The 27,810-nt window shown below is 42.8% G+C and overlaps 1 protein-coding gene across 1 annotated transcript; it reads right to left on the bottom strand.

Annotated features, from left to right (window-relative positions):
• Nucleotides 1-600: 600 nt before the first annotated feature.
• LOC311233026 (Golgi SNAP receptor complex member 1-like) lies at nucleotides 601-24,590 on the bottom strand. The gene is made up of 9 exons (XM_084319880.1): nucleotides 24,541-24,590; nucleotides 23,885-23,987; nucleotides 21,542-21,617; nucleotides 19,872-19,979; nucleotides 19,204-19,295; nucleotides 4,529-4,603; nucleotides 2,419-2,448; nucleotides 2,180-2,262; nucleotides 601-1,418 (listed from the first exon to the last, which is right to left on the bottom strand). The coding sequence occupies exons 1-9, from the start codon at nucleotides 24,581-24,583 to the stop codon at nucleotides 1,294-1,296; spliced, it is 735 nt and encodes a 244-aa protein (XP_084176006.1). The 5' UTR covers nucleotides 24,584-24,590; the 3' UTR covers nucleotides 601-1,293.
• Nucleotides 24,591-27,810: the final 3,220 nt, after the last annotated feature.

The following is a 27,810-nucleotide window of genomic DNA, read 5'->3' as shown; positions in this document are numbered from 1 at the left end:
GAATTAAACATTTGCACTTATATGCGGTCATCAAAATATCTGTACAGTTCTAGTGCTTCTGTACAGCTATCAATTTGAAAACCTACCAGTGCCTGCTGTTTTATCTTCACTGTTACTACCGTGTCTCATCCTATATAGATTTTTTTATGATGTGTAAGTTTATGGCATTAAGAATGACGTGGCTGTGGGAAAGTTTGTCAAGGTTGATTTCATATACTCATATACATCTAAATGCAAAATAGTGTAATATGCGTGTAAAGATTTACCACAATGACTCCCTGAGGCGTGTCATAAGCTTGAGACAGCTTGCTTTGCGTGGTAAAGAAATGACACTACTATGTAACGTTACCCCGACTTCTAAACCCCTTGTTTAACCTCTACTGAACTGCTTGGAGTAGAAGATCTCTTAACATCATTTGTTTACAATGTAAAGTTACTAAAGGGAGTGTTTTTTCCTGTATGCACTGTTGATGGTACTCTGTTGTTCTCCTCTTTCTACAATGATACTGTATGACTGGGTTACTGTGCCATATTTTTGCATGTCTGAAATAAACTTGAACAAGCATGAGGAACTTGTATGTGTGAATTCATCAACTTTTTATTAGAGGCATCGCAGAAACCATATAAAAATGTTGACAATATTATACAGACAAATTATTACTTCATACATCTAGAGGGACTTTATTTTATACAATAAGACTATGTGGAACAATATACAAATTCCCAAATAAAAAAAAAATTGTATCATAATTGAAATAAATAATCAAAACTGTCTCTCCCTACCCACATACTGCTCAAACTACTATAGGATACCTGATCTAGCGCCAGTACTCATGTCACTATAACTTATGAGTCAATCTGGTCTAAGATCACACTTTTAAGATGCAAGATTAATACAGGCCCAGGTCCTCCCTTGAACTCCCTGAATCCCATCCTTGTCAAGAGAATGTCAAAATATCAGACAAGAATTCTTAAACTTAACAACTTAACTTAACTTAAACCAACATTGGTCACTTAAAGTAGACTACTTCACTGAGAATAGCTGTACATGATAACCAGACACTTTAGAGGAAACTAGCAAGATAGGTCATGATCAGCAGTTGCTTTCTAGACAAATGAAAGACTTAGTTTGGCCCCATTTGAAGCTTTAAACAGATTCACTGGACTTGGGATATAGTCTTAAAAAAAGTGTAATGTTTCCTTGTAAATTTTCTTTGGAAATGGAGATGGCTTCCCTCTTTCAAAAGAAGAACGGTCTATCAAACGAACCTTTCTGTCAAATTACCCGGCAAATCAGTGGAAGGTATAAAGAAGCAGGAGGATTGTGCAGACTCCAATCACTCCGCCGAGGATGAAAGTGTCCCGCCTCTTGCGCAAATTGATTCGCTGAATCAGGCTGTTGATGGCCGGGAAACGATCTGTAGAGCAAGGAAGCATGGTGAAGGAAAAAGTGGGAAGAACGACTTGTGTATGATTTATGATTGTAAAACCATATCATGAGATCATGCTTTTATTAGCTACGACCAAGCAGCTGGTATAGTAAGTCCGTCCCCCTGTTTCTTGGTCAGTCCTGAAAATGTACATTTTTTTTATGTACATGATAATACATTTAGTTAGAGTGCCAATGCATCGCAATAAATAATCACACCAGTTGGCCTGATGGTGGCGCTATAATCGAAGGTCAAAATGTAAACATTTTAAAAACCATGATATTTAAACCGTAAGTCGTAGGATTCTGTACACTCATACAGCTATACTCCTCCTATAACTTTGCCAATATGACCACCCATGTCCTCCATATTGGATTTTTTAAAGTTAAATATTAAAATAACTTCTCCCCCCTAGTACTCCAAGGTTGTCCACACGATTTTCATGGAAACTTGCTGTGTGGCGTCTGAGAAGAAACATCGGTCATGGTGCGATTCTGATCGTTGGCATATGAAACCCATATGATTCCCAATATGACCACGACATCCAATTTAATTTGTGAAAAACAGGAAACAGTAAACAGGAAGTGAAGTGTTACTCGTGAGCACTTTGTTTGATTTGCGCCGAACTTCACACACGTGACTTTCCTCCGTGATGAGGAAGAGGTGTGTCAAACTTCAAAGCAGACGGGGGAGAAAAAATTATGAAAGACAGCTCTGTGTGATTTTGTAAAGACAGTTAAAAAGGATACTGGCCAAGGTGGTGACTCTGGTCTGAATGGACTTGAACATCCCACGCTGAAACATCAAGTTCTCTTTGGTAGCCATGGCAATACTGGGGGAGAGAGAAGGGGAGGGATTATGTACCATATGAAAGGTTTCATAGCACAACACATCAGAGTGAAAAGTCAAAATGTATGAAGGTCTCTTTTGACCTCACAGTGTGTGCATGTGAAAGAGACTATGACAGAGAGAAGACAACAAAGCTTACCTTATTGTGTTGTCGATAAGCCTGTCCGAGCTGTCAACGTGAAAAGTTGGGAGAGAGAGACAGGAAGGGTGGGGGGGGGGGGATCAAGTTAGCCTTTTCAGTACTTAGGCGCAAGTGTGACTTCAACTAAATATTTCAGATAGTGTCAAATACATAATTTTTCTCTGGGCTGACGAGAGAGTAATAAATATTACTACGTAGGCAAAACCACACAGCTCTCCAGTCCAATTATCGTAAAAGGGGCACTTCCTCCGAGTCCAGGGAGACTGGGGAAATGTGGCAGTTAATGGAGGATTTTTGGGAACACTGGGTTCTGATGGGTCCCCCCCCCCCCCATCTAGCTAATTCATCTCCAGGATTAAAATGGGCTCTACGTGTCTAAAGTGAGAGATACTGTACATTCCAGAATGACAATGTTTTCCCATATATAACTTTTTTTTTTACCTTGTCCCCCTGAATGTGAGAGAAACCATTCAGACACTCGTTCATTTGAATTAACACAGGTGGAAGACATTAAGTATCTACATATTCACAGCATTTTCATTACGCGTCATGCGAACCAATATGGCACAATCAATGCCACAGCTCATTGGCCACAGTTGTAGTCTGGGTAAAGCAAATTCCCCTAACACTATAACAAAGCAAATTCCCCTAACACTATATAACAACTACAGCACATTAGCATGGTTCTTCCAGAGTTGATAGTAGCTCAAAAGTGTAGCATAGCAAAGCTAATGCTAAACCTTTTTATGTATGTGAATGGAAAATGCTAAAACAAATAGCGCCATACTCCCGGAGGTATAATTAAACAAAAATGCAGATTTGAGTGGTCTAACCTAATTAGCTAGTTAGTCAATTAGTCAACCTTTCTAACCAAGTAGGGTCCATTTGATAGATTTGGTAGGTTACAGCAAAACATTTTAGTGATTGAATGTGAAAATAAAATGGCACTTGAGCTGAAAGGGAGCCGTCAATCAAGTGTGATCTAACCACGCCCCCACAATCGTGAGATGTGGTCTGAGCAGCCAGATGAGCTGTTTTTGAGCTGGGTTTTTACAATAGTTAACGTTTTTAATCTTTCAAATTTGGCTGGGTGGTTAATAACATATTTTTCTGTGGTGTGACAAACTAGGAACACTTTCCCCTGATTTAATGATAAATCAACTGTTATTTGAGTGTCGTTTTCCGACCAAGATGTCTGCGATGTTAATAGCAAGACATAGCCTAAACACAGACGGACTGTGTTTACATGAGCTGCCATAAGCTTTAATGGGGATAACCGGTGGAATAAAAAGACAAAGCCTTTAGTCCAGAGAGGCTGAGCATCTATGGGCAGCAGCAGCAGCAGTAAGCATCCTGACGGACTCCACTGGAGACCAGAAATCAATACCGCTCTCTCTCCTTCCTCCAGCCATCCATCTCTCGGGCTCTCCATCTACTGTCATCCTTCTCCTTCTCTCTCTTGTTATCTATCCATCATCCACTTTATTTCTTCAACATTACGCCCCCCCCCCCCTCCCCCTAAAATGTCCCAAAATTCTCTTTTTTCCATCAGTTTCCTCTCCACTCTTTTCAAGGCAGGCTGATGTGAGTAATGATATGCCCATTAAATCGTAGACATGCATGTGTGCATGCACCCCCCACAAACACACCTACCTACACACACACCAGAGTGCCCACCACTCTGACTAAAAACAAAACAAACTAAAACGTCCTCAAATTTCTCCAGTCTTTGAGCCCAATTTGTGCTAAAATTTGGTCGACCTCAATTTGCGGTGTTGATTTACTGGTTACTGTAAACTTCAAGCAGCTACACCACTGCTGCACCGGCCGTTCCGCGTAGGGTTTATTGGTCCCTGTGAATCTAACATAATGCCGGCCATAATAATTTAACGTAATGGACTCAAATGCATCTTACACAATTCATCATATTCACACACTGGCCATTTTGCTCTTATGTCATACTCAGAATAGAAGAGCAGAGTTTAGAAAATGCAACCAGTTAGTTTTCATCTGAACATAATTGATGAGACCATAGATTTTCTTGTAGGTTAAACAAGTAGTTTATTACAGTGTTGATTTATAAGTGGGTTTCTGACCCAGTACTCACTTCCTCAGATGCTCATGTTCCTTAAGGAAGACCTCAGTCCTTCTGTTATTCACCCCTGAGCCACTCTTATAAGACCTGAATGAGAAGAGACAGACGGAGAGAGATAAGAGACAGAGAGGGGTGGGGTGGGGGGGAATCAATCCATTTCAGAATGAGTTTTAACTACTTGCCAAATAAGTGCTTGAGCCAATTTACGTTTCTGCTATTTTAAGTATTTCATTAAGTGATGACCTTGTGTTAAAAAAAAGAAGGGTATCAGGTGTATGTATATATGATATTTAACACAGGGGTTCACTTTCATGATAAAGGCTGAGGCTGGTCAAAGGATACAGTACAGGAATGTTAAAAGATTATGTTCTGGCAGCACGTTTCATAGCTATAAGATATAAATCCAATGACACGGCTACCATTGACACAAATTTGGTAAATATTGTATGGACCCACATTGAGTTAGATTAAAAGACATTATTAAGTTTCATGATGATTGGACAAACCAGAGTTATGACCAATTGACTGATCTCAAGCCCTGCCTTCTTTTTTTTTATCTACTTTTTCTCCCATTTTTCTATTTTTCTCCCATCCCCAATTTCGTATTGTCCAATTCTACCCTCCCCTGTCTCGAACGCTGTTAGGCCATGCCTCCCACAGGCCGGCTGCAATGTGGACGAAGCCTTGCATCACGTGTCCCCTCCGGTACACGAGGAGGCAGCCGTCGCATCCTTTCACCTGCACAGCACAATCTCTCAGTGGCGAGGGTCTGCGTGGGAGGGACACGCCGCCCCCGTTGCTTCCTGATTCTGCTGCGCAGGCGCACCAACCGACCTGTAGGAGTCGCTGTCCACAACGTCCGATCCCCACCTACCAGCTTTCCACTCCTAACACCGCCAATTGTGTTAGTATGAGCGACCAGCCAAGCTGGTAGCAATGCAGAGAGCTGGGCTCGAACACAGCATCTCCTGCATTAGTGGCGAGCGCCTTGCCCACTGCGCCACTTAGCCGCCCCGCCCTGCCCTCTTTTCTTGATCCTCCAAGCAACAGTTATGATTGGAGAATCAAGAAAAGTGGACAGGTTCTGAGATAGGTCCATTCTGTAACCACATTCTGTAACCAGCTACACTAACTTGCAAGTTCATTGGTCATTGCTACTAAAGAAACACTTGTTTTCATTGGTCATTGCTACTAAAGAAACACTTATTTTTCTATTCAGGCTATATAGTGTTTGTCTACCTACTTTGGCTATGTACTACCAAGTTTGGTGCTGTAGGTAAAACATTTCGAAAGCGTCTATTGAGTTTTGACTGACAGGGAGGCGAGTATAAAATTACATGGTGACATTAACATTTCACAATAATCAATTTATGACTGAATTAAAACACCATCGTACTGTATCTTTGGGTAAGGTTGATGTACATCTAAAGGGTGAACTGTTCCTTTAAAAAAGGACATTCATTTAAGCTATTTTATCAAGACGTTGGACACCACTAATTAAGGGTGGCCTTCAAATAAGTGAAAGCAAACAATTTCTTCAGATGAGACTAGCTAACCAAAACTAGTGAGATAACAGTGCCTCAATTATTCATGTGATTCTTAGGACTCTGTAGTGCGATGATTCAAAGCATGTGTTGTGTCTGTGTCTATTCATGTGGGATTGCCTATCTGCCTCTCCGTTGTCCTGCAGAGCGCAGGCGCACACACTTTACATCAACAATGCTGAATGATTTCTCCGGCTGTTATGTACAAATGGAGGGAGATAAGACAGAATCCTGGGATACAGAGCTATAATGCAGTACTCTCTAACATCCAGTCTACAAAGTCACACGCCCCATATCCAGAGTGCACACCCACTACTGGTCAGAGCTTTGACTTTCAGAATAATGATAAGGATTAACAGTTACCCGCAATAGGAAAGTGCATCGCCACACAAGTCGATCAGCAGGCATATCACATTACTATGAATGTTTTTCACAGTGCATAGTTCATTACTATTTGATGGATTTGCATAACATTGGGGGGGGGGGGGGGGGGGGGAATCTTCACCAAGTTGTGTAGCGATTGTGCACTCACTTAAGAGTTATATACCATTGTATAATATACCATGCCACCCATATATGCTCGACACAATCAAACTTCATACTTTGACCAATACATGGTCCTAGAGCATATACAGTAGGCTAAACCAAATTTCTAATTGAATTTGGTCTTTACCATTGTAATGGCCCTTATTGATGAATATTATATATATAAGAATATAAGTACGTTCAAAATTCAGCTGCGAGGGTCCTCACTCACACCAAACCATGGCAGCACAAAGGCCCTAAAAACAAGACTACAAACATCACAAAACAAACTGGTCAGACTTAGGCCTGCCACGATAACACATTTTGCTGGGCGATTAATTGCCCCCGAAAATATCGCGATAAGCGATATTATTGCGACCGGTTAGAGAATTTTTTTTTGGAGAAATTTATTTCCCAAAACTTTTATTTTGAAGCCCACCGCTCCGTCTTTTCCGGTGTTTAAGACTTTTATTTTGAAGCCCACCGACCGGACCGGAAGTATTGTTGTGATTATTTCAGGTACTTTTTGGGTACCAGAAAAGTCACGTGAAACACTGCAGACCACTGAATAGAGACGCGTCTCTAGGATTTCATAATCATTATGTTTGCAGCAGGCACAAGTGCAATAAACAAAGGATACAGTCACTGTGTATTCTGCCTCATTTATTGATTAAACAAAACCGACATCAACACAATTTGCCACCGAGCGGAGAGTTTAGTCTCGCAAAAAGATCGCTGACTTGTTAAGGCTTGTTGTTAGGTTAGGTGCTAATGTTGTGCTAGCGTTTTAGCATGGCTATCGTACATAGCGTGATCAATAGAACTCGCTATTGATTGTTTGTATGTATGAGTAACGTTAATGCTAGTAGAATAGACACAACGTGAGGTAATCACCATCCATTTTAAACCGGTTATTACCTAATGCTAACGTTAGCAAATAGACGCGACTGGTAACGTTACAGCTTGTTAGCCTAATGCTCGTTAACGTTAGCATAGACAGCCTAGCTAACGTTAACGCTTGTAGAATAGACACAATGAGAGGTAACGTTAGCGTTAGCAGAATAGACACAACGAGGGTCTCGTTAATGTTGTTATTGATTGATTGATTGAAAACTGTGTTTACTCTGTTTGTATGAGTAACGTTAATGCTAGTAGAATAGACACAATGAGGGGTAACGTTAGCCCCACGGAGCTCCGGTGCTGTGCTCTGTAGTAAAGCCAGCGGCCCGCCTCCCAACACGGACAGTGACTGACAAGGGGCACTGGGTCCGCCTCATTAAAACAAACGCGCAAATAGCAATTAATCGCGCCCGTCAAAATCATTGCATTCATTTTAATTATCGCGGCAATTAATCGATTTATTGCTTATCGCGGCAGGCCTAGTCAGACTACTGCTTGGCCTTACTCCTAAAACCCACCTCACCCCTGCCCATTTTGACAACCTAGGATGGCTTAGAGTAGACGACAGAGTACAGCAACTTGCAATGGGCCTGGTCTACAAGATACACTACACCACTAAGATACCCATGTACATGTCAAAATACTTCCCAAAGGTCAGTGAATACCACGACCACAACACCAGAGGGAGTTCCACAAATCATGTTCAACTCAGATTCGGTTCAAACAAGGGACTAAACATGTTTCGCAATTATGCCACAATAGGGCTGTCTTAACACTTTGATTGCCTAAGGCTAAATTCATGATATACCATAGGTTGCCAGCTCTATTTGTCTATGGATAAGTTCCCCTTCTTTGCAGGGCTATAACTTTTTAAATTCTATTGCTAAATTGCCATTATTAGGGCCCATTCAATGTCCTATATGTATTGTTCAGGGTGTATGAACGTTAAACTTTTTCATTCACATATTCATACTAAAATATGATCTAAAGTATAAGTATGTTTTCATCTCTTTCTGCAGCTTTCTCCAGAACGTGATTTATAGCCCCAAATGCATTATATTGATGATCAAATACAGTTTGATAGCAATCGGCGCGATATAAAAAAATCCAACTGGACGGACTTCTGGAAGTTACTACACATCATCTGATGTTGACCGGATGGGCGAGGGGGCGTTTATAATTCCGTGGGCAGCGTTATACCATTCATCTAATGTGGGTCAAATGTTCATCAGATCAGTTAGTATAGAAGACATTGAAAAATAACGCTGAATCTTACCGTATCTTCCTCGCGCCGTTGGAGTATACATTTTCCTATTATGGGATGTTGGAATACCCGGTCCATTTCCAGGTTGTATAATGGTATATACGTCCAAATCATGTTGTTTATCGAGTTATTGGCAACGGATCGCTATGTATTGTGACGAGCTAGAGTGCCGGGACATATACCGAGTGCCCGGAAGTAATATGGTTGAACAGCACATCGTCCAAGTAACTTCCTGTTTGGCGATTGCGCCGATCGGCCACCAGATGGCGCTCTTGAACCGCTAGAGGGTTCAGTGGGGCTTTTTGGTGGGTCTCAGGCCAGCAGATGGGAAATATGAATCCGATCACAGATTTTTGAAATATTGATATCAAAGACGAGTTACGGCGTCTTCGGCAACTTGAGCATGGCGGGGAAGGACGCCTAAACTCGTCTTCTGGCAGTTAAAGTGTTAAATACTTCGAAGCTTCGTGGGATTCGAATATGAAAATAAAATTCGATTATTAAAAATATATATATATATGATTATGTATTCCCCTCCCCCGCTAAATCAACTCTGCCTCTCTTTGTTAATTACAACAAGCACTGTTTGTTATTTAAGATGAGGTTGGACTCAGCACTGACAGATTTGTGTTCATTGTGCTGCTTTTATAAAGCCTCAAATGACGGCTTACAATATTTCATGAAAGCAAAGTGTTTTGTTTGTCTAAGATTTAAAAAGGTTTAAACTTTACAGCACTGACAAAGTTGAACAAAGTGCTGTTCTCACAACATAAAAAAAATTAAAAATATTTTAATTCCAAAAGATAAATCGAAGGTCAGCCCTATGCCACAATAATGTGGACCCACAGCCGTAAAAGAATGTGAATCCCTACCCTCCTTCAAAACCGCACTCAAAAGAGCACCTACGGGTGGCTGCAATTAGAAACTGGCCCGGTAAATGTCTGCCTTCTCCTACGATGCTCCATACACATGGAATAAGCATTCCCGTCATTCATGGAGTTTAAAGGCATTGCACTTGACCTATGTACTGAATCATGTAATTGTTTTTAATCCATCATTGTAGTAATTGTAATTCATTGTAATTAATAACCGTTATGATATTTGTGTCCTTTGTTAACTCGTCATCACTGTAAATGAGGGAAACCTCAGTGCTTTCACAAGTATAAATAAAGGTTTGAAACGTTTTTGTGTCTTTTATTTCGAAAGCCTGTCTGGAACGCTGAGCGCAAGAAAATGTTTTTTTTCAGCAGTGAAACGGTGAAGTAGGCATTGTGGTGAAGTAGACAGCAGCACGGTGAAGTAGGCAGCGTGGTGAAGTAGGCAGCCGCATGGTGAAGTAGGCAGCAGCATGGTGAAGTAGGCAGCATGGTGAAGTAGGCAGCGTGGTGAAGTAGGCAGCAGCATGGTGAAGTAGGCAGCAGCATGGTGAAGTAGGCAGCATGGTGAAGTAGGCAGCAGCATGGTGAAGTAGGCAGCGTGGTGAAGTAGGCAGCAGCATGGTGAAGTAGGCAGCGTGGTGAAGTAGGCAGCAGCACGGTGAAGTAGGCAGCAGCATGGTGAAGTAGGCAGCATGGTGAAGTAGGCAGCAGCATGGTGAAGTAGGCAGCATGGTGAAGTAGGCAGCAGCACGGTGAAGTAGGCAGCATGGTGAAGTAGGCAGCATGGTGAAGTAGGCAGCAGCACAGTGAAGTAGGCAGCATGGTGAAGTAGGCAGCAGCATGGTGAAGTAGGCAGCAGCATGGTGAAGTAGGCAGCAGCATGGTGAAGTAGGCAGCAGCACAGTGAAGTAGGCAGCAGCACAGTGAAGTAGGCAGCATGGTGAAGTAGGCAGCAGCATGGTGAAGTAGGCAGCAGCATGGTGAAGTAGGCAGCATGGTGAAGTAGGCAGCAGCATGGTGAAGTAGGCAGCAGCATGGTGAAGTAGGCAGCATGGTGAAGTAGGCAGCAGCATGGTGAAGTAGGCATCAGCATGGTGAAGTAGGCAGCATGGTGAAGTAGGCAGCAGCACGGTGAAGTAGGCAGCATGGTGAAGTAGGCAGCAGCATGGTGAAGTAGGCAGCAGCATGGTGAAGTAGGCAGCAGCACGGTGAAGTAGGCAGCAGCATGGTGAAGTAGGCAGCAGCACGGTGAAGTAGGCAGCAGCATGGTGAAGTAGGCAGCATGGTGAAGTAGGCAGCAGCACGGTGAAGTAGGCAGCATGGTGAAGTAGGCAGCAGCACGGTGAAGTAGGCAGCATGGTGAAGTAGGCATCAGCATGGTGAAGTAGGCATCAGCATGGTGAAGTAGGCAGCATGGTGAAGTAGGCAGCATGGTGAAGTAGGCAGCAGCATGGTGAAGTAGGCAGCAGCATGGTGAAGTAGGCAGCATGGTGAAGTAGGCAGCATGGTGAAGTAGGCAGCATGGTGAAGTAGGCAGCAGCATGGTGAAGTAGGCAGCAGCATGGTGAAGTAGGCAGCAGCATGGTGAAGTAGGCAGCAGCACGGTGAAGTAGGCAGCAGCATGGTGAAGTAGGCAGCATGGTGAAGTAGGCAGCAGCATGGTGAAGTAGGCAGCAGCACGGTGAAGTAGGCAGCAGCATGGTGAAGTAGGCAGCAGCATGGTGAAGTAGGCAGCAGCACGGTGAAGTAGGCAGCAGCATGGTGAAGTAGGCAGCACGGTGAAGTAGGCAGCAGCATGGTGAAGTAGGCAGCAGCACTGTGAAGTAGGCAGCAGCATGGTGAAGTAGGCAGCAGCATGGTGAAGTAGGCAGCAGCATGGTGAAGTAGGCAGCAGCACGGTGAAGTAGGCAGCAGCATGGTGAAGTAGGCAGCAGCATGGTGAAGTAGGCAGCAGCATGGTGAAGTAGGCAGCAGCACGGTGAAGTAGGCAGCAGCATGGTGAAGTAGGCAGCAGCATGGTGAAGTAGGCAGCAGCATGGTGAAGTAGGCAGCACGGTGAAGTAGGCAGCGTGTATTTGTTGAGCTTTTCAAACTGGAGTCGGACCCTTTACTTATAAGAATCAACAGGCTTGTCAGAAAGAGGCCGATGGCTGCATGGCTGTTTTGTGGGGTGATTCGGACAAATTAACAGAAAACCGCCACCCTGCTCAAGTTGCTAGACAAACAATACCACTTACCCTTAGCTGCCAGAGGTGTACCCCTCCTGCTGACTTGTACACAATTTGTAAGAGTCAGCTAAATGACTAAATGTAGATGAGTATAGTAAATTATAAGTCTATTGTTGTGGGCAAATTGCATGTTTACTTGGCCCCATTGTCATGTCAGAAGATGCAACAATATTTTCTATTGGTGCACTGCACATGTGGGTGTCGTTTCTTGTTTCTTATTTACTTTCAGTAGCAGCACCTAGGTGTTGTCTGTGCTCCAGACACTGTGGTTCAGTAGCAGCACCTAGGTGTTTAGGGCTGCACGATTTTGGGAAATAATCTAATTGCGATTATTCTGACAGATATTGCGATTGCGATTTGCGATGCGATTATAACATATTTAAAAAGAAATTTACAAGAAGAATGTTGCTGCTTTCTGTAGTCGGGTCCCAACTGCAAAATTACTGTATTACCCTGTATTATACACTTTTACTATCATGTAGACTATTCTGCTTTGTGTTTACATGTGATGTATTGTATACATGCACATTTATTATGTTCTTGTGTGATGTATCGCACATTTTATTGCTGTGTGATGTATTGCAAATGTTATTGCTGTCATCTTGGCCAGGTCTACCTTGCAAAGGAGATCTTGTATCTCAATGGGACTTCCTGGTTAAAAAAAAAAAAAAAAAAAAAAAAATTAATTGCAGGCTTGGCGATTTGATAATTGCATCATTCCAAATCGCGATTTCGATTAAAAAACGATTAATCGTGCAGCCACTGTTGTCTGTGCTCCAGACACTGTGGTTCAGTAGCAGCAGCTATAGGTGTTGTCTGTGCTCCAGACACTGTGGTTCAGTAGCAGCACCTAGGTGTTGTCTGTGCTCCAGACACTGTGGTTCAGTAGCAGCACCTAGGTGTTTAGTTGTCTGTGCTCCAGACACTGTGGTTCAGTAGCAGCACCTAGGTGTTGTCTGTGCTCCAGACGCGTGTTGCTTTCTAACAGCGGAGGAGTGCAAGAATGTGACAATTTGACCATGTGACCGCGGCAACGCGGGAGAGCGGCAGTGCGGAAATAGGCTGTCTATTGCCATTCTCTAAGACAAACGCTAACCTTAACCAGCTCCTTAACAGCGCCTAAACTTAACCGTTCTAACCTTAACCAACTCCGAAACAATGCCTAACCTTAACCTTAACCATGCCTAACCTTAACCTTAACCATAGAAAGAATATTGCCATTCTCTCTAAGACAAACTCTAACCTTAACCAGCTCCTTAACAGCGCCTAAACTTAACCGTTCTAACCTTAACCAACTCCGAAACAATGCCTAACCTTAACCATGCCTAACCTTAACCGGCGAAAGAATACATGTTAAAAAAAAAATTTGATGGGATTCGAACTTGTCAACAACGGACCGCAGGACCGCTGCGCTGCCAGGTGAGCTGAGCTTCGAATGAAAATCATGGCGGATTAGGGCGGTTACATAATGCCGCAAGCTCTGCCGCTCCGCTCCGCGGCAGAGCTCCGCTGTTATTAAGCAATAGGCGCTCCAGACACTGTGGTTCAGTAGCAGCACCTAGGTGTTGTCTGTGCTCCAGACACTGTGGTTCAGTAGCAGCAGCTAGGTGTTGTCTGTGCTCCAGACACTGTGGTTCAGTAGCAGCACCTAGGTGTTGCGACCTGCCAATCAGCACCCTCTCTGTGTTCATCCTCTGTCCTAATATAGTGGATACGTTTTTCGTCTCGACAACCCATATCGCCACGTGGAGCAATATTTTGTCACACACCTAGTCCAGTTTAATGGCAGATTGTGTTGGCACACAGAGGGGCAATAAATGGACAATGTGTTTGCTGCATATGCTGATGTAGTATAATGCATAATGACTGGAATAAGCAAGCAACATGCATTATTTAAATCATGTTGGAACATGGACTTTAGCCTGATAGATGAGTATTAGGCCGAATCACCAAGAGCAACGAAACGGCCTACAGGAGAGAGGTTGACAACCTGGCAAAGTGGTGCCAGGAGAACAACCTCTCCCTCAATGTGGAAAAAGCTAAAGAGCTGGCCATAGACTACATGAGAGGGGGAGAGAAGATGAACCCCATCACCATCGACGGGGCTGCAGTGGAGAGAGTCGGCTGTTTTAAGTTTCTCTGTGTCCACATCACCGACAAACTCACCTGGGACGTCCACACTAATCATGTGGTAAAGAAGGTCGAACAACGCTTCTACCACCTCAGGAGGCTGAAGAAGTTCGGCATGACATCCAAGATCCTGAAGGCGTTCTACAGAGGGACAACAGAGAGCGTCCTGACGGGGTGCATCACCGCCTGGAGGGGGAACTGCACCGACCTCAACCTCAGAGCGCTGAGCAGAGTCGTGAGGACAGCCCAAAAGATCTGTGGATGTGAGCTTCCCTCCATCCATGGAAATCTATGAGAGCCGGTGCATTAAAAAAAGCCGGAAAATGATCAAGGACCTTAACCACTCCAACCACGGACTGTTCCAGGTGATGCGGTCTGGAAAGCGCTACTGCAGCCACACAGCCAGAACCAACCGGCATAAACAGAGCCCATTGAGACAGACCGAGCCACTTTGGTCTTTCACTCACTTCCTTTAACTGGTGACTGGACTGTGTTTATGAGACTTCCTACACCAGGGCAATTAGCTCAGTTTTACCTCCATCCACCACCCTGCTCTAGGTCTCTCTCTTTACCTCCATCCACCACCCTGCTCTAGGTCTCTCTCTTTACCTCCATCCACCACCCTGCTCTAGGTCTCTCTATTTACCTCCATCCACCACCCTGCTCTAGGTCTCACTCTCTATGTACCTCCTTCCTAGACCAACCACCATCCCTTCTCCCTCTCTCCTCTCGTTGTGCTTCTTCTTTTCTCTGTGCAACATTCACTTGTGTTTACAATCTCTCTCTCTCACTCTCTATCTCCCTTAACCCCCCCCCCCCCTCTCTCTCTCTCAGTCCTGCCTGAATGAAAGCCTTGTGGTCTGATTTACTGTAGAAGCCACTTAGGAGACATCCCAAGAGAAAGAGGGGGGAGTGAGAGAGAGAGAGAGAGAGAGAGAGAGAGAGAGAGAGAGGGGGGGGGGGGTGGGGAGAGAGACAAAAGAGAGGGAGAGAGAAAGAGAGAGAGAAGGAAAGAGAAAGGAAAAGGATAAAGAAGATGATAAAAGGGAGGAATTACAGGGTGGGGAAATGATACAATGAAGATGGCATCCCTGCCCCCTACTGGTAATGGCCAACATAACAGAGACTTGGACATAAGAATAGCCAACACAAGCAGCAAACGAGGCCCTGGTCAGACCGTGCAATCACATTAAATAAATAGGTTGTGCCAAGTCTTGGTGTGGATTTACATTAGCAGTCTGGATTTTTAAATGATGCGACACTTGGCCTCGCCCCCCTGGCTCAAAAAACCCTATTTAACTAGAAAGACGATGATCTTTTGCAATTAGAAAAACATTTGATGAGCTTTAACCCTTGTTGGCATTGGTACTTCTGCTTAAAACTATCAGTAATTCGGTATGTATTTTGGCAAAAAAAAGGGGTGAACTATTCCAGCGAAATCTATTATTCAAGCTAAAAAATATGTTCTCATATTAGTTTGGACAACAATGACCTGGCAAAGTAGATTGGAGTTTAGGGGTCCAATAACTGAATCCTTCAGACCAAGAACCATATACTGTAAATGTCTATTTTAAGTCAAATAATGTTTTCAGATCGAATTAACTCAAGACTGTAAATTATTTCCACTCATAGTTAAATATGGTATTATCGGGTGATGCATCACATTCATGCTACAAGTGGACAGTACTATTAGAGCAGCTCTGAACTCTCGCACCACCGCTTACAACCTGGGCAGAGAGTCAGGAAACATGGAGGAGTATAAGGCTTCAGTCTATACTCTACGCAAGGCTGTTAAACTTGCTAAGAGGACATATGCTGACAAACTGGAGACACAAATGGCACAAAACGACACAAGAGGCTTATGGCGGGCCGGGGACTGAAGACAATAACTGACTACAAAGTCAGCGCCCCCTCAATGGGGAGCGACAACGCCTCCCTCGCGGACAAGCTCAACTCTTTCTACGCTCGGTTTGGTGTAGACAGTGGCGCTGCTAGCTCTCCGGCTAGTGACGTCACTGGCGCGCCGGCTGTTGTGGAGGGGGGGGGGGCAACCGCGGGGGGGCGGGGACGCTCTCTCGTTGTCGGAACACAGTGTGAGAAGAGCATTTATGCAGGTGAACACCAGGAAGGCTGCTGGCCCAGATGGTATAACAGGACGCATACTTAAGTCCTGTGCCAACCAGCTAGCCCCAGTGTTCACCGACATATTTAATCAATCCCTGGCGGAGTCAGTGGTCCCTGCCTGCTTCAAGATGTCTACCATCATCCCTGTACTGAAGAAACCCTCCCCAACATGTCCAAATGACTACAGACCGGTGGCACTCACCTCTGTGGTCATGAAATGTTTCGAGAGGCTGGTCAAGGACCACATTTGTGCCTCCCTCCCCAGTGATATGGACCCTATGCAATTTGCATACAGGACAAACAGGTCCACTGACGACGCGGTCTCCCAGGTACTGCACAGCACCCTCTCTCACCTTGACCGTCAGAAGGGGGGCTATGTGAGACTGTTGTTCATTGACTACAGCTCAGCGTTCAACACCATAGTCCCCACCAGACTGGTGGACAAGTTGATCGAGCTGGGTCTGAGCTCCGCCCTGAGCGCCTGGGTACTGGACTTTCTGAGCGAAAGACCCCAGGCGGTCAGGGTGGGGGGGTCAGACCTCCAACACCATCACCCTGAGCATCGGGTCCCCCCAGGGCTGTGTTCTGAGCCCCCTGCTGTACTCACTCTACACACACGATTGTGTGGCCAAGTTCAGCTCCAACTCCATAGTGAAGTTCGCAGACGACACATGAGCGGGCACACACTCATGCCGCACTCACCCACACTTATTGCCAAAAGGAAAGGCCACTTTAAATTAGTATAGCAACAGTAACAGTGTATTGCACTACCAAAGCTACCTAGCATGTCCTATATGCTCTGTAAATAACTATGTACAGATACCGAGATGTCACACCATGTTACCCGTTACCTGTTATTGCACAATGTTGTTTTTATTGGATTCTATTATATGTTGTACCACTGTATTGCACATCGTTGCGGGCAAGACCACCCGCATTTCATTGTATACTTGTATGCCGTGACAAATAAAACTCTTGACTTGACTTGTTATTTGGATTGACTTGGTTACTCATCTGAAGGGTTCAATTAATTGAGCTCAGACATATTTGTCTTAGCTTTGAGCTTTTTTCAGTTGAATAACTTAACTTTTAATATTGTAGATTTCTTTCTTCAATTTCACCCTTAGAATAATATAGATTTGTTTTTATGAGCAGAATATATTTATTTTTTATACGTCAGACCCAGAGGGCTGGCCTACAATACCGAATATGTGAGTGTCATAGCCTACTGAGCATGTGAGCCACACAAACTCATGAAACAGCATGAAATAAATGTCAACTTTGGTTATGGCTACATAAAGTGAGATGCATGTCATGTTAACTTATCACTGAAGTGTAATGCATTTCTGACATTAGCTAACTCTACATTCAATCTGCATCGTCAGAGACTTGGAGGACTATCATCAGTTGCTTGCACTGGATATGAATTCATCAATATTTGTTTTCTTCTGTATCTATACTTAGTCACCTTGTGTGCTTGATGGAATTTACTCGCCCTTATTGCAGCCATGATACAGGCCGGGGGTACAGCGAGGAGTTTCACTGGGAGAGCATAATGGATGCTGAGGTTGACATCATCCCCAAATCCCCTCCCTGCTGAACAACTACAATATGACTTTCACTAATGGTGACAGTGGCTCAGGAGATAGAGCCACTTACTGTAACTGCTCCCGATGAGCAGGTTGGCACCTTGCATGGTTGCCTCCACCGTCAGTGTGTGAATGCATAAGTTGTAAAGCACTTTGGATAAAAGCGCTATATAAATGCAGTCCATTTACTAATGCATTTCCTGGTTGTTAAACATGGTGACAGTGGCCAAAATGGGCCAATAGCTAACATTAAACTAAAGGTGGGGTATATATATGCAGGCCACTCTATATATATATACCATATATATATTTCCCAGCCTCTGATCGACAGGCAGGTTTGTTCAATGTGGATACTTTTCAACAAGGAACACGATTGTGGCATTCATTTTATGATGCAACCCCAGGAACACCACTTGGCAGGCCAAAGAAATCTGATGAATACACGATGGCTAACTTGGAAGTAAACTCTTTTTTGAGAAAATATGTTTCCGACAACATTTTAGGCAAGAAATCGTTTTTTCTTTTTCAAGACATTTCCTGAGAACGCAAAAGGGAGGGGGGAGGTGTGGCTGAAGCAGACTGTATGAGCCCCTTTGTTTTGGTCTGAGATGCTGGTGCTCTAGTGTGACATCTAGTGGCTGAATCTCCAACATAGCACCTTTATTTAATTATTATTATTAGTCATTGCCGCCATATTTAACGTTATGGATTTCCCTATTCAAAACTACCACAGTGATCTGTCTCATTATATAGACTGTCTTTGGATGCTGGCAATTATCTGTACATCTGTAATCGAATGCACAGTGCAGGGCTGTAATTCAATTTCCATTAAATGGAGATATTTTAAACAAAACATGCCACAAGACCTAGTATCGTCTTATGTGCATTTCCCAAAAACACAAGTTCACTATTATAAGCTCTTTAATTGAAATTGGGCAACATTTCCAAAATTCCCAAGCTTAACTCCCCATAGAAGATTTCTGGTAAGTTTCAGGAAGTATACCATAAAGTTTCTGACCCTTTGAAACCCTACCCAGGGATGACTAAAATCTAAATGTTCAGCCCTATAATAAAATGTACTGTTCCTACATACTCGAGCATGTCACAAATATTGATGTAGAATAATGGAAATAAGTCTAAAAGAAACAAATATAGATGCTTAACAATGTTAATTCATGTACATATTTGGCAAAACTGATGTATATCTACAATATAATGGTAAATGGCTGCTTTTTTATATAGCGCTTTTATCCAAAGCGCTTTACAATTTGTTACTCACATTTTACCCATTCACTCACATTCACACACCGACGGCGGAGGCAACCATGCAAGGTGCCAACCTGCTCATCGGGAGCAATTAGGGGTTAAGTGTCTTGCTCAAGGACACATCGACACGCTGCCCGGGAGGAGGGGGAATCGAACCGGGAACCTCCGGATTGCCAGACGACTGCTCTACCTCCCGAGCCACTGTCGCCCCTCTACAATAAAAGTATGATAGCACTTACTCTATGTCTCTATGAACAGATCCCAGCAAGTCCTCTCTCTCTCGCAGGCTAAGGAAGTTGCCTTTGGTTTTGTGGAACTCGTGGGTATAGTCCTACCGGACAGAGGTAACAAGTGTGTACTAAGGTTTAGTTGGTGCCATGGAAATGGACTGATGCTGACAGAGAGGCCAGACCAAAGAGAAATATAAGAGAACACTGTTTTCCTGAAACGTCTGGGAATGGAAGCCATTTGTTTAGGAGAATTATATTTAATATAACAAACACTGAAATGTAATGCAATTCTGAACTGAAACTTAAATCAAGTAGCATATACATTCTCAATTGCTCTACAATAATCTGCTGTTTAAATGCCTTCTACGAGGAGAAAAATCCCACCAATGGCGTATAATCACAAAATGGAGTAGTAATGGAGCAAGTGAATCTATTGTATCTGTTGAATATAACAAAGTGAATCTACTGAATTTACCTGTAAAATGTTGAATACACAACACTGAAATGTAATGAAATTCTAGACCAAAACGTAATCAACATATGAAACGTGCAAACAACAATTTCTCTATTTAGGCCTAGATTTGCTGTTTAAATGCTTTTAGTAGCTTGTCTCAAGAGAGATACTCTTTCCGGTGAAGGAAATAAGGAATGGAACAAAGTGAATCAATTTAATTTACCTGTAAAATGTCTTTGTGTCTCTGTAAGGTGTGCATCAATGCTGCGTTGTGTGGGGCTGTTCCTGGGGTGTTCGTGTATTCTGCCATCTTGTCATTCACTGCTGTTAACTGAAAATAAACAAACATAGACCAAGTACTCAATTGCAATATAAGAAATATGAGAGATGTTTTCTAAGGAGTGACCAATTCGTTAACACAACCAGGAGATCATTCTAGGTAGGTTCCTTCTATATAATTCTATGGTTTATCACCATAACGTCCCACAAAAAAGAAAAAAAATACATTAACTCATTCAACGCCATAGCCACGCCCCATGTCTACTCTCTAGCACCAGCTTTAGTTTCCATTGCCTATTTTCACGATGCGTCACAATGTTTGCAGAGCTATATCTATATTCTATATTATAGCTATGGCAAAAATAGTCCGGCTCATTTGACAAGACACTATTTGTAGTCCAATATGTAAAAAAAGAGTAAATTTTTTCATGTATACGTTCGCGTATTATCCTGTGATGAATATTGTATAGTTTCAGAGTGATCCGGGCTAATTCCTGGAAGCTGAGTTATGGAGCGCTGTGTGCATTTTGCGAAAGTCATTCGCGTTTCTCGCCTGATTTGATTATTTCCAAATCAAAAGGTATATAGGTATTATGTTTCATCATGAAGGCATCAAAGGGGGGGTCGTTTTGTGATGCTCTGATCGTCAGCAACGGCATACGTTTTGAATAATACATACGTCGATCGTTGTGATCGATGTGAAATCATTGTCGGATCAAAGTAGGATTGATGTCATATAGTTCTTACCTTTGATAGGAGGTATTGCAAAAAGAATATTCCAATTGTCTGATCGCGATTTCCAGTATTGCTGTCCATCGGGTCCCTGACATGAAATGGCAGAAAATATGCATCAAGTGTGCTGAACGTGTTCCAAGGTGGTCGGATGAAGCTTTTCACTTGCCTGGGTCCAAATTCTCTGCCCGGACCATATAAAATGTAACACACAGTGTGAAATAAGGTTTCAAAGGGTGGGCGATACTGCCATCTAGCAGGATTTGGCCGGCATTGCACTCTCTGGGTCTCAGAATGAGTTCCAATGATAACACAGAGGTCCGTGAGAGTGTATTAAAGTGAGAATATTAAAGTCGAAAAAAAGAAAAACGGACCAAATAACGAGTATACTCGTGATTGGCGCAGAAAGTGTTAATAAATAAATAAAAAGGTAAACAAAGCAAAGAGATTTTAATACATTTTTTAAAAGGAAGTGATGCTCAGGAAAATTGTCAGGGGTACGATAAAATATGTGTGCTTAAATATGTAAACAGACTAAATATTTAGACAGCTATGGTCCTTTAAATCCCATCTAAATATTACATAGAATGAAAGGCCCAGGTGCATAAAGATGGCACCCTGTTATTGATTTTTTTTAATCTGTAGTCCCTGGATGGGAGACAGTAGCGTTACAGAGTAAATATGTAAAACACCTCATCAGTTTTGTATTCATTCAACTCTCCCTGCTGCACCACATCACACAGTGCAACAGACACTGAGGAATGAATGAACCCCATGTGAAACCAGGAGGAGGTCCAGTGATTGATCTTCTAGAGATGGTATCGTACATGCATGGCAACAGTATTGGTACTACACCAGTGACTAATGTGGTATTTGACTCACGCCAGCCAGGAGCTGCTCCAGTTCAGTAGTCATGGCCTCCAGCATTTTGTCTTGAGAGGAACCCACAGGGCCCGTCCTGTTTTAGGATGCAAGGGAAATTAGGCTACATAAAGACATTTGAATGTGAACATACCCACACCATCATATCAATACACACATGGCTCAAAAGATTTAGCAACGGGAGAAATTGGCCAAAAGAAAGACATATGTTTGAGGACCTATATTTACAAGGGATGGATCAGAAATACTCAAGACATTCAGATTTTCAATTCCCTCTTTGTTTTACTACCATTACACTTCAGTATATAGATTTTACTCATCTCAAAACTTCCGGGAAGCGACAGTTGTGATTGGAGGATCAAGAAAAGAGGGGGGGGGTTTGAGATAAGTCAATAAGCTGATATCTATTTTTTGCATGGAATTCATTCTCCCCTCGATCATTATCTTCTTCCTGTGTGTGGATGCAGCAGTAGTACTAGGCCTGTATCGTTTGAAGATGTTCAATACTGATGACTTGCATTGCATACCAATACTGTAAGAGTACTTGTTGAGTACTGTGCATGTTGTGCTGGTGCTGGTGAGGGCAGGCCTTCAGTTCCAAGGCAATAGCAAAAACTTGTACCCAAAGAGCTTTGTGTTCATTTCTCAATCAAGCCATGTTAGATACAATGATGCTGCAAAAAAACAAATGGAGCACAGCCTGAGCGAGGGAACATACAGTAATAACAAGCAGCTCTTTGATCCGTCAAGTTCCTTCCATATTAACTGGCTAAGATGGGTGTGTTATTTAAAACACGGCTCAATTTGGGGTAACTAGGCAACACATGTTTTTTTCTTTTTTTTTAACTTGACATTGGAGAAAGGGTAGTAATTGATGACACAATGCCCATTGCTGTGTGATCGCATTCACCAAGGAGGCTAAACAGAAGACAGGACATGGGAGTCATATCCTGTGAGTAATTTTGCAATAAATGTCCATACAATTTGGTCCCCAAACACTCCACTTGCGTTATATGAGCATCAGTGTGTGAATGTGTGAGTGAATGGGTGATTGTGAGGCATAAGTTGTGAAGCGCTTTGGATAAAAGTCCTATATAAATGCAGTCAATTTACCATTTATATGTATAAATCCATTTATATCACATATTCTTCTATGAAAGAGAGACATCGAGAGGCTTCGTATCTGATTTTTATCATCACTTACTAACGTCTTCGTATGGAATCCTCCCCCTAGACTCAGTCTGGAGGAGGGATATACCAGACATGGAAATAGATTTTGATTGGCAAGAAGTCTGGGCAAACGTTCGAATTGCGTCACGTAACCCGGACCATCAACAAATTAATCTTAATTATATTCATAGGACATACCTGACTCCTATTAGATTGAACAGAATGGGACTTAAACAAGACTCCCTATGTTCCTTATGTACAAATGGGGATGAGGGTACATTTATGCACATGTGTTGGGATTGCCCACCGGTTAAGATATTCTGGAAAGAAGTGTCCCAGCAATTATCAGTATTCTTATTTCTGAACATACCTGTACATCCCTCTGTATTGCTGTTGAATGATGTATTTCAGTTTGCAGCCCCTATACAGCTAAAGAGACTAGTTTTATCCGGTCTCACAGCTGCTAAAAAGCTGATAGCATCACGATGGATTCAACCGGAAAAAATTTGCCGGAAGGTATGGGTTCTTACCTATCTCGATGTGATTTATCTAGAAATATCTACAGCAAGAATTTTAGGTGTCAGTGAAACCAACATTGCAATCTGGTTAGAAGTGGTGGAGAGAATAAAAGCTAGCATATGAATTGTAGTGCCTGGTTAGAAACGAATGAAAATGGATGGATTATCCAAGTGGGGGTCCGGGGGGGGTGAGCGAGCAGGAGCTATGTATGTATGGTATTAGATAGCAAGTATTAGGTATATATCTCGTAAACTACATTTATAATGATTCAAATGGTGACTTCATTGGATGTTTACTGTTAATGCGTGTGTGTCTAATTTGATGTTATGTTTAAAAAATAATTAAAAGAAAATATATATAAAAAAGAATCCATTTATATATTAGCCTCGGCATTCATTCATTCACTAGGTAGTTTCATTATATTAGCCTTAACATTCATTCATTCATTCACTAGGTACTGGTAGTTTCATTATATCAGCCTTAGCATTCATTAATTCACTAGGTACTAGTAGTTTCATTATATTTGCCTTAGCATTCATTCATTCATTCATTCATTCATTCACTAGGTAGTTTCATTATATAATCCTTAGCATTCATTCATTTATTCACTAGGTAGTTTCATTATATTAGCGTAGTTTTGCATCAGTAGTTTACCTGCTGTCATTTTGGGAGCCGCTGTAGCTGGTGCAGAGTTTACTGAAAGACACCAGCTTCAGGTCCAGTTCATTCTCCAGCCGCCTGGCCTGTTTACGCAGGTCTGGGAGAGCAGGGGTAATAACAATAGTTAGTAATAAACAATAATAAACAAACACGAAAAAGTTATGACAGGTGAGACCTTCCTATAACTATGATTAAGTCTCTCTATCTCACTCTCTCTCAAACACACCTGTTTCATCAATCAAGTGCAAATGATTTGACCCATAATGGCAAGGCAGGAATGTACTATTTTGATCCACAAGAGGATTTATAAATTCACTCGACTTCCTACGTTAATGTTACAAAAGTGTCTAGTAACTAGACCACCTTGCGAGGCAGACAGGATAGTGGCTGTTGTTAATTTCCTATTTTGCACAATGAATGCCAAGCTTGTTGTGAGTGTGTGATGTATGTGATGGCCGTGGAGTTGGCTAACAGTTGTGGCTAACAAGCTACCGTTAACCTGGATGGCTGGATCAACTAATGTTACCTTTTCAGCCATCTTCACTAACTAAACGTAAATTGCAAAAGCTGTGGATTATGAGTGTCTTTGAACGAACAGGAGTTTAATGTATGTAGCTGGTTATTTCAAACTACATAAAGACCATAATTACCTTCCCAATAGTTGCAGTTGTCCGCCATGTCTGTTGTTGACATGTCACCATGAGCCGTAAAGGAGAAAGAATGGTCGCAATCGAGTAGCACACACACTTCTTCTTCCTTTGCTTTTCGGCAGGCTAGACGCCCGTTGGCGTAGTGCTGCCTCTCTGTTAAGACTTGAATACTGCACAATGGGTCTCATTCCCGAACGGATTTAGGACGAAAAATGTCCTCTCAGGCAGATTTCTGCCAATTTAAGACATATTACTATATTAGCGCTAGTAGCGCGATTCCCCAAATTTTCCTGAGAACGGATTTGGCCGTGGCTGAGAGCAGAATTTAGGAGGAGCACACTTATGATTGATTGACATTTTTATTAACTTGACAGACTGTGTTCTCCGTTCATAATGGCTTTATTTGGGAGGAATCATAGTGATTCCTTCATGTCAACGCTACAGGCCTCCTTGGAATTAATTACTTAATCATAATTAAAATAAATATGACAATATTTGTATGATAAGAAATTACGCATTTGATGTCGGAAAGATAAATAATATGGATTCATCTGATCACAGGGCAGCTGGATTAACCATATCTGAACCAGCTATTTTGGACAAATGTATAATTACTTTAATTACTCAGATATTCAAACACAATTATGCAATTATTGTGAAATTATTGAAAATAATAATTTTTTAATGCCTTCTGTGGAATTTGTATTTCTTATTTGTTACATATATGTTTTATTGATTAATTATACATTTGAAAGAATGCAGGTTATAGCCAACATGATTGGTACAATGGGACAGACATTTATTTGATATAGCTATAACTTGCATTCCTTCAAATGTATCATTAACCCATTCTCTGCCACGCTTATATCCATCGCTGTTTGATCTCTGCCAGCACTAGTCTGTAAGTCTATGGAGATGTTCACCTTCTTTGCAGGGCTATAACTTTTTAAATTGTATTGCTAAATTGACATTACTATGGCCCATTCAACATCGATTATCTATCGTTCAGGATGTAGGAACGTTTTACTTTTTCATTCACACATTCATACGAAAATACCGTCTAGAGTATAAATATGTTTTTATCGTTTTCTGCAGTATTTCCCAGAACGTGAGATATAGGCACAAATGCATATATTAGATCATCAAATGCAGTTTGATACCGATCTACGCTATATTAAAAATTTCAAGTGTACATGGTCCTAAACGTTATGACTGATCATGCGCGGGTGAACGGAGGGGGAGGGGGGGGGGGTCGTTTATAATTCCGTGATAGTCGTTAGATGCTTCATGTAGTATGGGTGATATATTGATCAGAGCAGTTTGTATCGAAAATGATAAACAAAAACGCTGAAACTCACGTCAGTCTCCTCGTACCGTTGGACGATGAGAGTGGAGCAAACAGATCCCAGTTATGTGGTGGGGATCGATTCGAGGCGATCCATTTCCGGTTTGTATATTACTAATACACTCCCAAATCATGTAGATTAATGAGTTATGGCAAAGATCCATATCCACGGTGTGTGTATTGAGTCCCGCGACGATAAACGAGTGGCCGGACGGAATAGGGAGACGCACCGGGATCACAAGAGATCCACTTCCGGTTGCAACTCGCCGATCAGCCGCCAGGTGGCAGTATTGAAGAATTGCAGAGTTGTGCTGGCTCACACAGCATCCGACAAGGCTCCGTGAGTGAAATATGAATACCATGGCGAAAATATGAAATTATGATCAGAATCACGTCGTACGCCGTTATTGGCAGAATTCGCATGAACTTGAAACCCGTTGTACGACGTTATTGGCGGGGAAAGGGTGTCATGTACGAAGGTCTAAGAATAACAACTGGAGGGCGGCACATGAGCAAAAGCAGCCTCTCTCAGTAAATGCGTTCAAATCAAGGTCCCAGGTATAGGTAAAAGAAGACACAACACAAGACGTTTTCCAAATAGTAAATTATATATTTATGGTGATAGGGATTTAAACCTCCACCATAATGCAAAAAGGGGAAAGGGTAGGGGAGGACAAACAATACATACATGTAAACAAACAAACACTTAATAGTCAATACAACCACGTGCCCATCATAGGACACCACAGCTATGGAGTTTAATCCACACTCAATGTGATAAATGGCACCCAGCCACACAGTGTTGCTTCAGGCAACAGATAGGCGAGACGGCAGCCTCCTCACTCCACCCTGAAACGTGGCAGTGACTTCCATAAATGAGGGCCCCGTGTGTGTGTCATCTTCCAGTTTATATCCACTCATCCAACTAACTGCCCACAGGTGTAATCAGGCAGGTGCAATCAGCTCAATCAGGAGGATGAGTGGTCTCTGGGAAAAAGAGAGAAGACACAGAATTAAAAGATGACACATCACACAACCAAGAACAACATAACCCATACTCATGATACTAATCTGATGTTCACATGGTCTTCCAAAATACAGTAATAATGATAATGACCAACCCACGTACGTCACACCTCCCCCCATAAGAGCGAACCCGCAGGGTTAGCAAAACATTATCACTTATTATTAACCAACATCCGATTAGCACCAACAGAACAGAAATAAATAAACAACACCCTTCCCAATACCACATGCCATAATGGGAACAAGACAGGCACCGTCATTACGTTCACCCTCCTGTAGTACAAAAAGACCGGAGGGACACATTAGCCATGGGAGTTAGAAGGCAAGGAGAGTCCCAGGGACCATGGCCAGGTGAAGCCAGCCCCCTCTTTCTTTTGTCAGGGTACATAGCCACTCTCCCCACGACCTCCCTCATCGCCACCGGACACCGACACGCGAACCGCTTACCGGGGTTCGCACTCCCAACATCAGCACTATGCGTCCTGCAAGGCACAATAGAACACAACCCAGCATGTGAACCAACCACCCTGTCACATCCCAACTCGGACGAGACGCGGGCAGAACCTTTCATTAGCCTATTTACATGACACCAGCGTGTCCTCCTCCGCCGCCCGGGCGTATGCAACATATACTTAGTGGCAGACACCCTTCCTTTTACCACATAAGGTCCTGAGAACCGGGCAGCGAGCACAGTGCTAGGCGTGGGCAGCACAATAAACACCTCATCCCCCGCCTCAAAATGCTGCGCCACCGCCAATTTGCAAAACTCACCACAGACAGAGTCACCCAACGCTAGACCTTGGTCTCGCTTCCGCTCCTGTACCCTAGGGACAGCACAAATAGAAGAAACATTGGGGTGATTATCAATCAATGAGTTAGTAAATGGAGCGTCTCCAACC

Source organism: Notolepis coatsorum (assembly GCF_963971535.1).
Source record: "Notolepis coatsorum genome assembly, chromosome: 8".
Lineage (NCBI taxonomy): Eukaryota > Metazoa > Chordata > Actinopteri > Aulopiformes > Paralepididae > Notolepis > Notolepis coatsorum.
Note: the sequence above shows the minus strand (reverse complement) of the source record. Positions and strands in the feature narration are given on the sequence as shown.

What these genes read in the sequence shown, in the direction of transcription:
- LOC311233026 (XM_084319880.1), bottom strand. Translation starts at nt 24,583, where the DNA reads ATGTCAACAACAGACATGGCGGACAACTGCAACTATTGGGAAG. An exon ending in TGGAGCAGCTCCTGGCTGGC is followed by an intron (nt 19,980 to 21,541) that starts GTGAGTCAAATA and finishes GTTTATTTTCAG; the next exon opens with TTAACAGCAGTGAATGACAA. An exon ending in GACACAAAGACATTTTACAG is followed by an intron (nt 19,296 to 19,871) that starts GTAAATTAAATT and finishes TCTGTCCGGTAG; the next exon opens with GACTATACCCACGAGTTCCA.